Below are 18,798 nucleotides of genomic sequence, written 5' to 3'. Positions count from 1 at the left end.
AGGCAGCAGTATGTGAGCTGATGTTGGGTAGAGTGATGTTAGCCTCCAGCTTTCTACTTAGTGGAGATCTGTAGGCACATCACAGTCATCAGCTCTTGCTCTTGCATCAGTCAGTGCAATGGACAAGTGATCCATTGCACTGACTCTGGGAAAAGCAATAAACCCTAAAAGACTACTAATCTAGCTAATTGTGTAAAATATTTGGAGGGTCATTGTCCACTTAGCTGTTAGCAAGTGAGCTGAAATGTGGTTACTGCTTTTAGAGTGGGCAGGAGGAGAGACAGAAAAATAATGATATATAATCTCAAGTATTGTAACATAGTTAGGGAATGGTGTAATGTATTACAGGCTTAGCAAAACTTTAGAGCCAGAAAGATCTGGATTTAAACGGCAGCTCTATACTTTGAGAGTTCAGATAAGTTAGTTTCCTTGTGCTTCTGTTTATAGAAATTCCTTCTGATACAGTTGTATAAGGATTGTCTGAGATAATATTAATAAAGTGTTTTGAAAATTTCCATCCCTTAGCAAGGAATTCTTGTTTTTATACAGGTATTCAACTGAAATATTTAGGAAACAGTGGATCACTTCATGAAGATAAAGTTTCAAAAATACGCAAAAAAACAAAAAAAACAAATTATGTAGAAAAGAGCAAAGGAGAAAGTACAAATCGCCCCAACTTTCTTACCCAGCAATAGGTCAGGCCAAGCAGATATCTCTTTGTGCATTTATTTAGAGGCATATAAGGCATATTTCCATTCATATTTATTTTACAATGACTTAGGTAAGATGGAAGTCGAGTTTTTTTCCTTGGATTTTGGCTTCAGATATTAATACCTGAACCTAGCTGCTGCTTTGCAGGCCTAGCACGCCCTGCCTGGAGAGCATCTCTCCAAGAGAATGATCTCAGCTGTGGTCTCAATACACCCGTCTTCCTATCTGTCTGCCTCCATGCAGCCTTCACTGCTGTTGTTAAAACATTGCTGTTGACAGTGCCACTGGGAAGTTGCAGTAATGCCCTATTGCTACAAGGCCTGGCATGAGGCCTTGCTGTCTGCTGTCCCTGTAACCCTATATGTAACTCTGCTCATTGCCTCCTGGTGCTTGTCTCTCTTGATTTACCAGATCTTTGTGGTTCTATGTGGTCCTTCTAGGTTCAGTCTCAGTCAGGAGTCTTCCTTACTAAAGACTCCCTGGGTGTCGTCATTTCTTTAAATCCATATATTCACAACTTTTTTGCTCTGTGGGCACACACCCCACAGTTCCAGGCTCCGGACTGTGTGGGCCTGTCTTTGTCTCTGAATCTGGGTCTCTCATCTGAGCTCTACCTTCTTTTGTAAAGAAATTCCTCTCAGAGTTTCCTATTACGTATTCCTTCCACCAGACCCCAGCTGGGCCGACAGTATAAACTTAAAAAGATATCAAGAGGATTCATTTTTCATTTTACAGGAGGCTCTTTGGCCCCTTTTAATTTCATAGAAGGCAAAAGGAACTTGGAGGAGCAGCCTTAGGCTCACATTACATCTTTCTTCTACAAAGTGGACTTGAGATCAGGGCTTAACTATTCCCATGCACTACTCTAGTAGTGCCTGGCACATAATACATGCCCAATAAATCTGTGTTGAAAGAAAGCATGAATGAATGTTTTCGAATGAATTTGACCTTTTTCCTTAATCACAGTTTAAGGCTTTATCAGTTAATTTAGGGCATTGCACACCCACTCTACATTATTCTCTTTGCCTTTGCCTCTAGATAGTTTTTCTGATATTTACTATATGCTGGATTTGCTCTAAGTGCTTTATATTTACTAACTTACTCCTCAAACAACTCTATGAGGAGGATACTATGATCATCTCCTTTTTTACAGATAAGAAAACTGAAGCCTAGAGGGTTTTAGTTTACACAGCTAGTAAATGGTGGAACTGGTGGTTCCCAGTTGTAATGATTGTTCAGAGGTGGCACCCTGCCAGGTGATGACAAGTCCATGAGATCTGGTGATTGTAATGAAGTCGGGAAAAGGTGGCAGTCTCTTCTTGGGTGCCAGAATTATAAAATATGAAGCCAATAACCCGAGCCATCTATATTAGTTTGTTCTCCCCTTGCTGTAAAGAACTACCTGAGACTGGGTAATTTATGAAGAAATGAGATTTAATTGGCTCACCATTCTGTATGCTGTACAGGTAGCATAGCTGGGGAGGCCTCGGGAAACTTTCAATCATGGTGGAAGGCGCAAGGGGAGGCAGGCACATCTTTACATGATGGAGCAGGAGAGAGAGAGAGAGAGAGAGAAGGGGGAAGTGCTACACACTTTTAAACAACCAAATCTCCTGAGAACTCACTATCACAAGAACAGAAGGGGGAGGACGGCCTCCATGATCCAGTCACCTCCCACCTGGCCCCTCCTCCAACACTGAGGATTGCAATTCTACATGAGATTTGGGTGGGGACATAGAGCCAAACAATATCAGCATCTATGTTTCCCATCATGTAGTTCAGACAAGTAGAGGAAGCAGGCCGGGTGCGGTGGCTCACGCTTGTAATCCCAGCACTTTGGGAGGCTGAGGCGGGCGGATCACAAGGTCAGGAGATCGAGACCACGGTGAAACCCCGTCTCTACTAAAAAATACAAAAAATTAGCCGGGCATGGTGGCGGGCGCCTGTAGTCCCAGCTACTCGGAGAGGCTGAGGCAGGAGAATGGCGTGAACCCGGGAGGCGGAGCTTGCAGTGAGCTGAGATTGTGCCACTGCACTCCAGCCTGGGCGACAGAGCCAGACTCCGTCTCAGAAAAAAAAAAAAAAAGAAGTAGAGGAAGCAGTTTAAAAAAAAAAAGATTGAAATAGATAATACATGCACACAGAAAAACAGTTTGGATGTTTCTGCCCTTGTTTTTGTTCTTCTCATAGGATCAGCTACATGCCTGAGTCTGGGCTGTATAAAATATCTGTATTTTCACCATAAATTTCCCTTTTCTTCTGTAACTTACAACTAAATAAGTTCTATTCATGCCGCTAATATTTGTCTGTCTCATAGTAGAGCATTATCTTATTATTTATTTTATTTGCATGTCATTGCTCATTATTCAGGATGAACTTTATTTAAAATGTGAGTGACCAAATATATTTCTTCCTCTTACAAAATGCCAATTCACTTCTTTAAGTCATTTTTCTTTTGGGGTGCTTATACTTTTTTCTCATTAATTTAGAGAATGCTTTGTATATTTATAGCCTTAACATTCTTATATATGATATATGTTACAAATGTTGAATTTTGAGTTTAATTATTATATCAGTTTTTGTATATTAGTTTAAAATACATTCATTATCATATAAATTAAATTTTTCTCTAGGCTTTGTACACAGCTTAGAAAGTATCCTTTATGCCAAAATTTTAAAATCGTATGTTACATTTTCTTCATGTTTTTTTCAATTGATGCTGGTTGATGATATCTTTTCTGTAATTTACTTTAAAATATTTCAGCAGAGAGTGTCATATAGATGTGTGTGTTGGACTGTAGAGTTAAATCTCAAGGATCCTAAGCAGTTTTATATACTTTGGGTGTGGTGAGTTAGCATTGGAAGTTTAATCAGTAGATCATGCTCTGGAAGTGGCTACTCCTAACTGTTATACTATCTTTACCCTTTATCAACACCAGAGCGTTTTGTAATTACTATGATGTTAGACTTAAAAAAAACAAACTGATAAAACGTATGGTGATCAGGTATGTGGACTGACTACTTCATACCACTATATGGTTATAAAAAAAAAGACTGATAATAACACTGGCGAGGATGTGGAAAAATTGGAACCGTTACATATTGCTGGTAGGAATGTAATATAATGCAGTCACTTTGGAAAATAGTGTGGCAGTTTTTTCAGATTTTAAAAATAGTGTTACCATAGGACCCAGCAATTCTGTTAGGTATATACCCCAGAGAAGTGAAACCATATGTCCGCATAAAAACTTGTACAAATCTTCATTGCAGTATTATTCATAATAGCCAGAAAATAGAAATAACCAAAATATCTATGAATTGATGAACCAAAGTGGTATATCCATCCAATAGAATACGATTTGGCAATAAAACGGAATGAAGTACTGACACGTACTACAACGTGGCTGAATCTTCAAAACATCATGTAATTGAAAGAAGCTACTCACAAAAAGAGCACATGTTGTATATGATCATGATTCTATTTACATGAAATGCGCAGAATAGGCAAATACATGGAGACAGAAAGATTAGTGGTTACCAGGGGCTCAGGGAAGTGGAATAGGGTGTGATTTTTGATGGGTTCAGGGTGTTTTTGGTGGAAGGAAAGAGGAAAATATTCTAAAATTAGTGGTAATAGTTGTACAACTCTGGGAATATACTATCAACCACTGGATTGTACACTTTAAAAGGGCAAATTTTATAGTATGTCATTTACATCCGAATAAAACTGTTATAAAAAAGATAATGTGGATTAGCTAGAAATATTGCTCAAGTGAACGGGAGATACATGCCTAGTGACTCTGGGGGTTATGCCCTTTAGAGTGGTGCCATAGGCCTAGGGACGCCTTAGGTAATGGGTATAAATGTTCAGAGAATTCTCTACGCTTATCTGACCAGAAAATTAGACACTGTCAACAGAATATTGTCCATCTGCCTGAAGGTGCCATTTAGAGTGTCTGAAAGGACAGGGAGCTGGAAGTTGATTAAACTGATGGAGTACACTGTGTGACTGTTTTGAGTTCTTCTTGGTAATGAATATTTGTCACTTTGGCACAATTTGGCCTGAGACTTGCTTTGTTGGTAACATACTATTTTGGAGTGAGGTTATAGTGAGAGCTGCATAGCTCACATACTTCAGCAATTGAAGGCAACATATAACTACTAAACAGCCTAGTTGGATAGAATGATTAACAGTTGATACCCAAGAGAATTATTGACTATTATGTATTCATCAAGCTTCCAATCACTCTACTGAATTATCTTATTAATTTAAAAAGCTTTTATTTGTTAATTCTCTTGCTTTTTTCTGTGTACAAAATTAAATCTTCTGCAAGTAAAGATAATTTAATTTTTCTTTCCACTACTGCCTAATTTTTATTTTATATCTTTCTCTGTAGAGTCTCTGAAATGATGCTAAATAATAACATTATTTGCAGCTCATTTCATTTTGTTCTTAATGATATAGATGAATAGTGTAACGAATACAGACATCAAAAATCAAAATCAAATTCAGAAATCAATAGAAAATTTGCAAAACAGCCTCCAAGTGTTTGCCTTTTCTGTGACTTTGGCCACTTTATTTAACCTCTCTGAATTTGATTAACTTCTTTGGAAAATGGACCCTGCTAATAATTGCTACTTGGTAGGACTATGGTGAGGGTTAAGTGAAATGATTTATTTAAATGCCCAGCTCAGCGCCTGGCACTTAGTAAATAAACAGTAGGTGTGCAATTTGTGATACAGATTCTTGTTGAGTATGATGGGGTACCTGGGGGAAATAATCAGTTCTGCATGCTAGGAGAGAGCCATGGAGAGAAGCTGAAAGAGGAATTCTCATTTCCTAGCAGGAAAGGGGTTGGTGAGGAAATTTTGGGAAACAGAATGCTATGGGTAAAATGTAAGTGTAGAGAAGTGTGAGGCAGGATTTGTTTGAGGGACCGCAAAGAATCTGAAGTGTCAGGAAGCAAAGTCTGTAAGAAATAATATGGATAGAGGTGCAGCTGGAGACATAGCCAGGGTCAGAATGTGGCAGGTGTTCAGTGCAATGTTATGGAGTTTGGACTTTCTGGAGGTAATGGGTTTTTTGCAAGCAAGGCGTTTGCTCAAGTATTTACGGCAGAGAGCTTTCTCCTGGAGGTGTCTTGGTGAATGAACTGGGATATGGGAGACAAGATGACCTGTTACTGAGGCGTCTTGCTTGGAGGAGAGGTTGGACAGTGTTGCTGGCTGTATTTGTTTCCTGTGGCTGTTATAATAAATTGCCACAACCTTGTTGGCTTAAAAGAACAGAAATTTATTTTCTCACAGGTCTGGAGGCCCAAAAGTCCTAAATCAGTATTGCCAGGCTGAAATCAAGGTGTTGGCAGGGCTGATGCCCCTCCAGCTGCTCTAGTGGACAATCCATTCTTTGCCTTTTCCAGCTCCTGCTGGTTGCTGCTAGCATGCTTTGGCTTGTGACTGCATCACTCTAATCTTCAAGGCCAAAATCTACAACTCTATCAGTGCTGTCACTGTCGTGTCTCTTCTGTAAGTGTCAAATCTCCCTCTGCCTTCCTCTTATATGTGATATATGTGATTGAATTTATGGCCCTCCCAGATAATCCAGGGTAATCTACTCATCTCAGGATTTATAGTTTAATCACATCTGCAGAGACCTCTTCCAAATAAGGTCACATTTACAGGTTCCAGGGATTTGGACCTGATATGTTTGGGTGTCCATTATTTTTCTTTCACAGTTGTCATTTTCTAGGACAGAAAATACAGGAGCCATAAGATTGGGGAAAAGGTAATGAATTTAGTTTTGTACTGAGATTTAGGTTTTTAAGAAGACCCATATCCTGCTCTCAGTCTCTTTTTTTTTTTCTGCGTTTTTAAAAGCATAAACATGTTTCCCTTTTCCAGCTGAAATCAGGAATTGCATTCTGTATCTTTTTCTGAAAGCTCGCATTACCCTGAGTTAACCCGTCATTACTTCAGACTGGTAGGTTCTTGTATTTATCTCAGGCTAACCAGAGCTCTGACATGTCAAGTTCTGACAAAGCACAGGTTTCTTTTTAAGTAGTTTCCAAGGATATCGATCACAGTTGAATGCCTCAGAAGGAATATAAAAAATTATGCAGTTAATTCTCCTCTCCTCAAATTTCTGTTAGTATCTAACCCAAATTCACCCATGCTGGGAGTGGTGGCAGGCGCCTGTAGTCCCAGCTACTCGAGAGGCTGAGGTAGGAGAATGATGTGAACCCAGGAGGTGGAGCTTGCAGTGAGCTGAGATCGCACCACTGCACTCCAGCCTGGGGGACAGAGTGAGAATCCGTCTCAAAAAAAAAAAAAAATAAAATAAAAAGAAATACTTTAAAACCGAAACTTACTAAAAAGCCAAAGTCAGCTAGAATCTAAGATACCAAGTAATTCTGAAGGATAGGGTCATTGGAAAGTATTTAAGATTATCTGGCTTTCAAGAAAGTAAGAATAGACTTTCAGATTTGAAGCTGCACAAATAGACTAAAAGATTCAGTTCAACAGCTTCCTCTGGTAGCCTGAATATACAGCAAGAACTTTATCATAAATAACAGATATTACCCAACAGACACTAGGGATAAAAGAAATTTTAAGTTATTTTTCAGTTTCTGCTGAAATTGGTTGTTCAAAGTACTTATTACTACTTTTAAGCTGAAAAGGCCAGTTATAAAATTACAGTTTCAACCTTTGCATGGGTGAACCTCACGCAGCTAATTTTGAACCACGCCCAGCTAATTTTTTATATTTTTAGTAGAGACGGGGTTTCATCGTGTTAGCCAAGTTGGTCTCGATCTCCTGACCTCGTGATCCGCCCGTCTTGGCCTCCCAAAGTGCTGGGATTACAGGCGTGAGCCACCGCGCCTGGCCTTTTTTTTTTTTCATTTCTAAACCTTTCCTTTTTGCCTGTACACAGTTTGGCTCCCCTTGCTATAGAAATTGTAGTTTTGGGAAAAATATTTTTTCCTGAAATGTGTATGTTAAATTTCTCAGGGTATTGTTTATTCAGTGAATAAAATAAAAGAATGAATGAATGAATCAGAGAGAATTAAACATTGCATTCAAATCACTTCCAAAGATTAAATTTGCCTTCAGTTGCTCAAAAAAAGTTTTGATTTCCTTGTCTTCATAAAAAAAAAAATTCTGAAAACCATTTTGTGCGTATGTACATTAAAAAATATATATACGTACAAATAACTTTCTAATTCCAGTCCATAAGATAACATAATGCCCTAAATAAAGGCCGTGGGCATGGTTCAGTGACATGAGGCCCAGTGATGCTGTCACTCTCAGGGATTTTCAGTTAATGGATTACCTATTAGGGCAAAGGCCCCAAATGCTAGATTCCCCTTCTAGTCTGCTTTCTATAATAAAACACCTAACCTTACCTAAAGTGAAAAAAGATGATGCTTTAGATTGGAGACTGAAACTCTTCGTTCATTCAACGGGCCCCACTTATGTGCAAGCTTGTGCTAGTTTCTGTAGCTGCCTAAGCAACATTTGGTAAAGCTTGCAGGCTATCAGTGCTCCAGAGACTACACTGAAAAATAGATAAATAAAAGTCCCTTAATAATTTACAAAATTTTAATTAAAACCAGAATCATTCTGCTTATTGACACAGGGCAATTTGCAGGGGACACTATGATTCAGAGATACTGGTCTCTGTCCACATGTGGAAAATTTATTCTGGACAGTGTTTGCAAAATGATAAAGCATTGTTTGGCTCTACTTATAAACTGTATTTTTGTCCCTATAGAAAATTAAATATTTTTTTGTTGGGCTCTATTTACAAACTATATTTCCATTCCTGTTGAAAATTAAATAGAAAAATTGCACTCAAGGTACAGCAGTAGATTTTTTAATGTGTTGTTTCACTTCTGCTGGTCACAGTGCTTTTTGGAATTAATTTTATGTCTCCAAGTAGAGGACTTAACCCCTAAAACAAGTATCTTGTATTTTTTTATTATTAAATTAGAACTTTAAAAACGTCACAAATAGCAAAATTGCCTCTATTCTGAAACTATTAACTTTAAAATTCATACACAGGTTGTCTTTTTCAAATTTCATCTGTGGAAGGATAATGATATTTGTTTCCCTTTTGAAGGATTTTTTAACAAGAATATTTATTAGGTGATTTTATCTGCTGAGCAGGAAAGAGTCAGTAGCATGCCTGCAACTTTAGGATTAACTCACAAGTCACTTTTTACTTCAGATACATCATGTTATGCTCATTTTACATATGAAAAATTCGAAGTTTTTATTTTCTACTATTAAGTCCTTAATACATATAAATATAGTAGAAAAAATACTTAGCTTTTTAAAAATAATATTGCAGAACTTTTTCCTTAGTTCAGCTAAAGACAGGGGTCCTTGTCCCATGGCCATGAAAATTTAGGCTCACAGACAATTCGAGGAGGGAGAAAAATGGGACATATTTGGCAAAAAGGAAAAAAAAGGGGGAAACAAAGACTCTCTGTAAAGCCGGGGTCCCTGCTGGGGTGCTTCCTGTCTGGCAATTTGAATCTCAGGTTCCACACAGGAAGAGGAGTGGCCAGGCTCCTCCCAGCTGCAAATGGGGCAAACTGTGGCTCCACCTCTGTATGCATTCCCAGTGCACAGGCTGGTTGGAGTTTTGCCAGGGACCCCCTCCCACCTGGCTGTCTCAATAAGGTACTTATTTCAGGATATCTATTTATTTAGATCACTTAAATTATATATATGATTATCAATTATTTGAAAAATAGTTGGAATAAGAACTAATTACTGTACCTGGCTTTTGTTGTTGTTGTCATCGTAGCTGAATCAATTTGACACTGTTTTTAGGTTACTGTTCTTTCTCCCTGTAATAAACTGTGATTTTATATACCATCCTATGTTGCTGTTTAGTTGTTTCTGTAAGTAAAATTCAGGCTTCTTGAAATAAACCTTTAATACAGATTGTATTATTTTTGATAGTGCTTAGTTAGGTCTTGGCCATAGCTTATTTGCTTGAAAAATACTTGCAGATTTGCTTTGAAGTTGAAAGAGAATTGCTACTTTGCAGTTTGAGAAAGACAAGCATGAGATACATTTTAAGAGCCTAGCTGGCTGTTCAGTGTGGGTCTCAGAATGCTGACTGACAATAAAAACTACACCAGTAAAGACAACTGTGATATTCATATTGGCTACTCAGTAACTACTATATGGGAAACTGTCTTCAATTTGGAAGATGGCTTATTGAGCATAAAATCAGAGCAGGCTGGGTTCAGATGAGCTAACTGACTATTGTCTTTAGGGGAAGGTAGCCTGTTCTCAAGGCTGAATATGCATGAGAATTGACTAGGAAGGCTGAGGAGTCAGGGAATTCTTTATCTTGGATGATTTTGGAAAGGTGTTGCTAAATTCCTGCTTATCTACTTTCTAATTTTACATTTCATGCAAAATACACCTCTCCAGTTAACCCAGTGATGTTACTAGAAAGGTGTCCCAATCCAGACCCCAAGAAAGGGTCTTGGATCTTGCTCAAGAAAGAATTCAAAGTGAGTCAATAAAGTGAAAGCAAGTTTATTAAGAAAGAAAAGGAACAAAAGAACAGCTACTCCATGGGCAGAGGAGTGCCAAGGGCTGCTGGTTGCCTATTTTTATGGTTATTTCTTGATTATATCCACAAGGGTGGATTATTCATGCCTCCCCCATTTAGAACATATAGGGTACTTCCTGATGTTGCCATGGCATTTGTAAACTGTCATGGCCCTGGTGGGAGTGTAGCAGTGAGGAAGACCAGAGGTCACTCTTATCACCATCTTGGTTTTGGTGGGTTTTGGCCAGCTTCTTTACTGCAACCTGTTTTATCAGAAGGGTCTTTATGACCTGCATTTTGTGCCAGTCTCCTTATACTGTGACTAAGGATGCCTTAACCTCCTGGGAATGCAGCCTAGTAGGTCTCAGCCTTATTTTACCTAGCCCCTATTCAAGATGGAGTTGCTGTGGTTTGAAGACTTCTGATAGTATTTCTTCCTACAGGTTAGAATTAAATTGGCTGGGCCTCGGCTTCAGTTATGCTATTTCAGTTATCCCCCTTTAAGCTCATAGTCTAGGAATTTTAATGAAATTTGAGGATGAGTGGCTACTAGAACAACTCAGGCAATTTATAGGTTATAATTTTGATTAGATATTTCATCAGATAATTTTTCTAACTTGTACACTGTATTTTTCCAAAATTTCTTTTGAAGAATTTGTTCTTTTGTATTAGCTACATCTAGATTTGCAGAATAGAAAGACATGTTCAGGACTTTTAACCTAGTGTTGATGTTCAACATCATGTTATAAAATGGTAGGAACAAAGTTACAGGCATCCTAGCTCAAGCAGATGACAAGTCCATGGAGGGAAGATTAGCCTTCTCGTATAAAATCTGGTCATGCAGGGGTGTGTGTATGTTTATTTTTAAAAGTGCGTTATATATAAAACAAAGATTTTTTTCTATGAAAAGTATAGTCAGTTTGGCCTCTCATTCTGGTTTTCTGTCCTCATTCTATAAGCAGCATCTCTCTTTATACTAGTCTATGAACAGGAATTTATTTTCCTTTATATTCATGTGATAGGTAAAATTGGAGGCCTTTGACATTTTTAATACTCATAGAAAATAAGAAGTCTTCTGGACTTCTCCAGAAACTGAGGTATTTTGTAAAGAACAGAAGAATCAGATTCAGAATGATTGGTACCATTAGATTATTCTATACTGGGCTGTGTACATTGAATCATTCACTCACTTTCTCTGAGCCCCTGCTTAGTTTATGAATTTATGAAATGGCCTTCACAATAATACCTATCTTATTTTACTTAATGTGAATGGGCTTTGTTTCTAATAGGATCTTGGGAAGATAAAATTCTTATTCCTAAAATAAATCTAAACTGAATGGTGCATTTTAACAATCACTGGTCTTTTGCAGTGTATATATATCACTAAGAATATTTGCCTTTTCCAACTTTGCAGTCATATATGCTTGAGTAAAGTAGTCTTTTGGGAATTCAGTCTGTCAGAGATAGTCTATTCTACTGTATTCATATGACCAAAGTACAGGTAAAATTATTACCAAATATAATTGGAAAGTTAAATTGCAAATTTCAGACTATGTTATGAAGAGTTATAGATTTTTACTTGTCATTATACAAAGGGTTTCTTGTTGGCTTGTTTTATTTTTTATCTTACCGTTATGCGTTATGGATCACAATGGCTGAGTGAAACAATGTGACAAGTAAAGTTTATGATTAAGAATACTAATCTCAGCGGGGTGCAGTGGCTCACGCCTGTAATCCCAGCACATTGGGAGGCAGAGGTGGGTGGATCACCTGAGGTTGGGAGTTCGAGACCAGCCTGACCAACATGGAGAAACCCTGTCCCTACTAAAAATACAAAATTAGCTGGGCGTGATGGCACATGCCTGTAATCCCAGCTACTTGGGAGGCTGAGGCAGGAGAATCACTTGAACCCAGGAGGCGGAGGTTGCAATGAACAGAGATTGCACCATTGCACTCCAGCCTGGGTAACAAGAGTGAAACTTCATCTCAAAAAAAAGAATACTCATCTGTCCTATTGTTGATAGAAATCCTTTATTTTATATTTGTGGTTAAAACTTGTAGTTTTTTTTTTTTTTTTTACATAAGTAAGACATTGAAACTACATTATTTTCTGTTAAATACGTCTATAGCATAGTTTTTGAGTCACAGCCACATCACAATGTTTTGCACTGTCATCTCTGTGTTTTTGTAAATTCTGAAAGAAACAGCATAATATTTTCCTAGGATACCTAATGAGCAAAAGCTTGAGTCACAGGAAGGATTGGGAGAATTCCCACTGAAGTGAAGAACTACCTTTGTATAATAAATGTAATATCACAGTAATTTCTCAAATGGAAATGTTTTAATTTACTGTTTGCTAACCATTGCTGGAGTCATGGTGTCTGCTCAGGGGACGGAAAGGATTAATTTAATGTGATTACTGACTAGTGGTCTTCTAATCTGATTTAATTCCAAATATGAGTATGTCTGATGTTTCTCCTTTCTAGGAATATTTCAAGATATGATCTCATTTCACTGTGCTGCATTGGTTTGTTGAATATATTTTTATTTTTTCAGTGTATAGTGATTCAATGGAGGCAATCACTTTTGAGAACCTGAAATAAGAAAGGATGCCAGATTCATATGAAAAAGGGACTTTTCACATACCAAGGGCAGTACAAATAAATGCACGTGAATAGTAGTACTGGTGGAAAATAAGACAGCTTGAACACGAGATTTTTATTATAAGTATTACAAATAGAAATGTAATTTAGCTATTCCAAATTATTACCAATTAATGGAAGATGATTATTAAACACAAATTCGAACTTTTAGAACCCTCAAGTCATCATTCTAGATAATCAAATTTTTCAGAAAAGCATATAGCTTTAAATCATAATTTTATAAAAACTAATTTTAGATGGAAATTTTTCTAATAATTTCCTGCGTTGTGAATCAGAGCATATTGAATTTAACTTTTTAGTGAGTACTCAGGGTTATTGTTATGAGCATAAAGTATAGGACTGCATTACTGTCACTGAGGGTAGCAATACACTGGTATCAGAGGAATCCAGGCTTTCCTACTTTCTGATATTCCATTGTTATTCTATTTTAGAAATATTTGGAGGGCCGGGCGCGGTGGCTCACGCTTGTAATCCCAGCACTTTGGGAGGCCGAGGCGGGCGGGTCACGAGGTCAGGAGATCGAGACCACGGTGAAACCCCGTCTCTACTAAAAATACAAAAAATTAGCCGGGCGTGGTGGCGGGCGCCTGTAGTCCCAGCTACTCGGAGAGGCTGAGGTAGGAGAATGGCGTGAACCCGGGAGGTGGAGCTTGCAGTGAGCCGAGATTGCGCCACTGCACTCCAGCCTGGGCGACAGAGCGAGACTCCGTCTCAAAAAAAAAAAAAAAGAAATATCTGGAAAAAAAAGTACTAATAATGGCCTTGTGTACGTTTTTAATGTTTACTGAAAAGAGTCTTCAGGCAACATCTATATGTTCATCTTAAATTCCCAAACCGTAATAGCAACATGAAACTCGTCAGGGTTGATGTAACACAAATGTCAGTAGATGCTGCTTCACAACTATATTCTGATTGTATGGACTAACGTGGTCATGTGCTCTGAACAGCAAATAAGTTTGCATTAATGACAACTCACAATTCAATTCAGGAAGCATTTCTGAACACCTTTATATTCTTCATGAAGGATTAAATGGAAACCTAAAGCAGTTAATTCTCTCAAAGAGATTTTCATCTTAGGATGTAAGGAGTCATGTTATTGGTTAAGTGGAATGAAAGTCTGAGAAAATAAAAGCTTTCTCTTATTTTTGGAGTCCAGTGATGTTCAGTCTGAATATATACAAGCAGACCCCTAGGACATGTTTATTTAGTCATATATATGTATATGTGTGTGTATGTGTATGTTTATATATATATATACACAATTATGTACATATACATTTTAATATGTCTATATAAATATAAATATTTTGCTTTTATATCCAGCTAACATTTTCTGTTTTATTCAACAGAAATCTTCTTGACAGAGACACATTTTCTAAATCTGATCCAAGTAAGTATGTATTGCTTGCCTTTTGAAAAATAATTTGATTTTGCAAAAGTTGTATGAAACTCATAGTTCTTGTTTAAAGGTTTGTTTTAAAGCCTAGAAAGCAGCAGGGGAATGGTCCCAAGCCCTACATACTCATCAACCCCGGGCAGTACTGTGGGTAAAGAGGGACTTGCTGCGCACTTTGAGAATAAAATGAGAATGCAAATGACTCCAGTGTGGGACAGTTTACTTTGAAATTAAAACCTCGTACTATGGCCATTTGGTAGAAATTATTATATTTGAAAGAAAACTGTAATGGGCCATAATTTAAAGTTATTTAGTCACAGAGTAATATGTTTCTTTCTTTTTTTTTTTTTTTAAATGAAAGTGCTGGTTGGGCAAGGTGGTTCATGCCTATAATCCCAGCACTTTGGGAGGCTGAAGCAGGAGGATTGCCTGAGCCCGGGAGTTCAAGACCAGCCTGGGCTACATAGTGAGACCTGCCCACCACCGTCTCTTAAAAATAAAAGAGAGAAAAGAAAAATAAAATAAAAGTGGTATATAAAATTTACAACCAAGTGAAATATGTAACATCTGATATGAACCAAAGTGTTTACTAATTAGAGGTATTAAAAATTGGAGATAACTTATAAAGTGAGAAGGGTAGTTTGAATTAGAAAACAGCAGAATGAACTGTATAAATCAATGTGTTTCCGAATCTTGTAATATTTAGAAATGGACATACAACAGTTCTCTACCTCTACAAATGTGTGAACAAATACAGTTGAATTACAGAGAAAAGGTTTTTGTCAGTTGTCAGAATTGTTGAGGTAGTCATTGGGAAAAAGGCATTGCAATCGTGGGTATTAAAAATTCCTGGGGCTCATTTGACAAGTGGGTGGGGCACTTCTTATCCCTTAATCTTTACCCAAAGCCCTTAATCTCCCTTTTGGGAATTCCTTTCTTGGTTGACAGAATTTCTTACCTATTTACAAATATTGAGGGTGGAAGTTATAAATATTAAATGTAGAGCATGACTTGCCCCAAGTTTTCGTTCCTGTTATACTCTTGAGCACTATAAATATCTTAGGAAGAGCTTGGCTTGTTTTTCACAACATAATGAAATATTTCAAATTGTTTAAATTATGGTTTTAAAATTTATCTATGAAGACTTTAGCAAGTACTTCTTATTTTATGTGCCAAGCTCAATTCATACTAAGTTCTAAAGATCTGGCATAATAATTTGTTTTCTGCTTATTTAAATTAATTTTTAGTCATATGATGATTTACTAGCCTTTTTTTTTTGCAAGGGTAAGTCTAAGAATTAGGCATTTAATTTTGATGTAGCTTTTGGACAGCTGAAAAATAAATTGTATACATTCACATAGGATTTTCATAAAAGACATTTATATGTGCGTATTTTTTCATCTTTTGTAGTTTGTGTCTTATATGTACAAGGAGTTGGAAATAAAGAATGGAGAGAGGTAAGCTTAAAACTTTTTTAAAAAAATCACTGGGCTTGAAGATACGTAAGTTATAACTTGATCAAGATGATACTTTCTATTTTCCGTTGTAAGTCCTTCTTAACCCAAAGATTGAATTGTTTTTCTTAGGAAAGTTACCTTTGTGTTTTGTTTTCAATAACAGTGAATGGTTAGCTGACTTATGACCTTCTTGTGAGATATTCTAGTCCTGAAACTTGTACTTCCTTTATCCAGACATAAATTTAATGTGTTGCAATCTATTTGACATGATTTCTTAAAAAATTTAAGTTTGTGGGTTGTCTTATTTTTAGAGATCAACTGCTGATACTTATAAAATGCCACTTTAAAAGATTTCAGTTGTGCTGCTTAATACCAAATATTGCCTACTTTTTGCAACATATTTAAAAATAAAGTAGAGATTCAGCTTCTTAATACAAATGTACGTTGTTTAATGAAACAAAAGTGAAGAGACTGAATTGTTAATTTATTTTCTAGAGTGTCTCCACATTCAAATGGATGGATGATCATTGGAAGGTGGGGGGCATATTAAATAAAAGGCATTTCCATCTGTCTATAGTTGCCAGTTATCTTAGGAAGTTAGTGCATTGTTTTAATGAGGTTACAGTTTCTGGCTAGATTTCCCTAGTGAGGTTTGTGCTATTTGTGCCACAGAGTGCATTTGCCAGTCATTTTACCACTGTGTCTCAATTTTGAGTAGAGGGCAAGAATAAATCATTTAATTTACTCTTAAAACCTGGGGAAAATAATTCAAAACTTGTTTCTACTGATAATGAGCTGGTGGTCAGTAGTCTGCTGAACATGTTAATCGTATCGAACTGCTTCTGCACATTTTTTTTTTTTTTTTTGAGACACAGTTTCACTTTTGTTAATCAGGCTGGAGTGCCATGGCACAATCTCGGCTCACTGCAACCTCTGCCTCCCAGGTTCAAGTGATTCTCCTGCCTCAGCCTCCCGAGTAGCTGAGATTACAGGCATGCGCCACCATGCCTGGCTAATTTTGTATTTTTAGTAGAGACGGGGTTTCTCCATGTTGGTCAGGCTGGTCTCAAACTCCCGACCTCAGTTGATCCACCTGCCTCGGCCTCCCAAAGTGCTGGGATTACAGGTGTGAGCCACTGCGCCTGGCGCATTTCTATTTAGTTCAATATTTACCTCAAACTCTGTATATCAAATATAAACTCATCATCTTTACCCTATGTCTGCTGCTTCTTTTCTTCAAATGTAGCTAAAACTACCAGCCAAAATATGAAACTGCAATTTTTGTAGTCATCCTGAGTTTCTCTCCCACATCTTCATCACTTAATGTCATCCAGTGCTATGAATTCTCTTTCATAAAAAAGAAAAATCCACACTTGGATAAGCCACCCTTTTTATTCAGACCGATTTTCTCTTTTGTCTTCCCTGTTGCAACAATTCTCCTACCTTAGTATATGCCCCCTTTTTCCATGTTCATCTCTCTAATCATTCGATTATCTTCCTGAAAGACGTGCTGTCTTGTCATTCTCTTCAGAGTTCCCTTTCTCAAAGGCCTGAAACAATACAGTGGAACTGCTTATTGACCATAGATGCAGGCTAGATGGGACTGAGCATTGACCAGGGGGTCCACAAAATGACTTTGTTTCAGGCACCAAAAAGTAACCAGGATAAGGATACCTAAGTTATAGTACCAGACATCTGGGCCAATACAAGTGACTAATAATGAGGCAACTGGAAATTTTATTGGATAAAGGGAGTTTGAAGAAGGACAACAACAAAAAATTTTGGACCTAAACGAGGGTTCTGGGAGTTAATTCTTTTTTATTTATTTATTTTTTACTTTATTTTATTATTATTATACTTTGAGTTTTAGGGTACATGTGCACAATGTGCAGGTTTGTTACATATGTATCCATGTGCCATGTTGGTTTGCTGCACCCATTAACTCGTCATTTAGCATTAGGTATATCTCCTAATGCTATCCCTCCCCCAACCCCACAACAGTCCCCAGAGTGTGATGATCCCCTTCCTGTGTCCATGAGTTCTCATTGTTCAATTCCCACCTACGAGTGAGAACATGCGGTGTTTGGTTTTTGTCCTTGCGATAGTTTACTGAGAATGATGATTTCCAGTTTCATCCATGTCCCTACAAAGGACATGAACTCATCATTTTTTATGGCTGCATAGTATTCCATGGTGTATATGTGCCACATTTTCTTAATCCAGTCTATCGTTGTTGGACATTTGGGTTGGTTCCAAGTCTTTGCTATTGTGAATAGTGCCGCAATAAACATACGTGTGCATGTGTCTTTATAGCAGCATGATTTATAGTCCTTTGGGTATATACCCAGTAGTGGGATGGCTGGGTCAAATGGTATTTCTAGTTCTAGATCCCTGAGGAATCGCCACACTGACTTCCACAATGGTTGAACTAGTTTACAGTCCCACCAACAGTGTAAAAGTGTTCCTGTTTCTCCACATCCTCTCCAGTACCTGTTGTTTCCTGACTTTTTAATGATGGCCATTCTAACTGGTGTGAGATGGTATCTCATTGTGGTTTTGATTTGCATTTCTCTGATGGCCAGTGATGATGAGCATTTTTGTATGTGTTTTTTGGCTTCATAAATGTCTTCTTTTGAGAAGTGTCTGTTCACGTCCTTTGCCCACTTTTTGATGGGGTTGTTTTTTTTTTCTTGTAAATTTGTTTGAGTTCATTGAAGATTCTGGATATTAGCCCTTTGTCAGATGAGTAGGTTGCAAAAATTTTCTCCCATTCTGTAGGTTGCCTGTTCACTCTGATGGTAGTTTCTTTTGCTGTGCAGAAGCTCCTTAGTTTTATTAGATCCCATTTGTCAATTGTGGCTTTTGTTGCCATTGCTTTTGGTGTTTTAGACATGAAGTCCTTGCTCATGCCTATGTCCTGAATGGTAATGCCTAAGTTTTCTTCTAGGGTTTTTATGGTTTTAGGTCTAACATGTAAGTCTTTAATCCATCTTGAAT

The 18,798-nt window shown here is 37.5% G+C and overlaps 1 protein-coding gene across 1 annotated transcript in view; it reads left to right on the top strand.

The window, feature by feature from the left end:
• Positions 1-18,798, top strand: part of CPNE8 (copine 8) — a 263,643-nt gene that overhangs the window by 17,225 nt on the left and 227,620 nt on the right. The window contains exons 2-3 of the mRNA XM_003252308.2: positions 14,298-14,338; positions 15,755-15,801. Coding sequence (XP_003252356.1) covers positions 14,298-14,338; positions 15,755-15,801 — 88 coding nt within the window. The remainder of the gene's footprint in view (positions 1-14,297; positions 14,339-15,754; positions 15,802-18,798) is intronic.

Source organism: Nomascus leucogenys, chromosome 11, assembly GCF_006542625.1.
Source record: "Nomascus leucogenys isolate Asia chromosome 11, Asia_NLE_v1, whole genome shotgun sequence".
In the NCBI taxonomy this organism is placed as follows: domain Eukaryota; kingdom Metazoa; phylum Chordata; class Mammalia; order Primates; family Hylobatidae; genus Nomascus; species Nomascus leucogenys.
The sequence above is the reverse complement of the archived record's forward strand: the minus strand, read 5'-3'. Positions and strand labels throughout refer to the sequence as shown.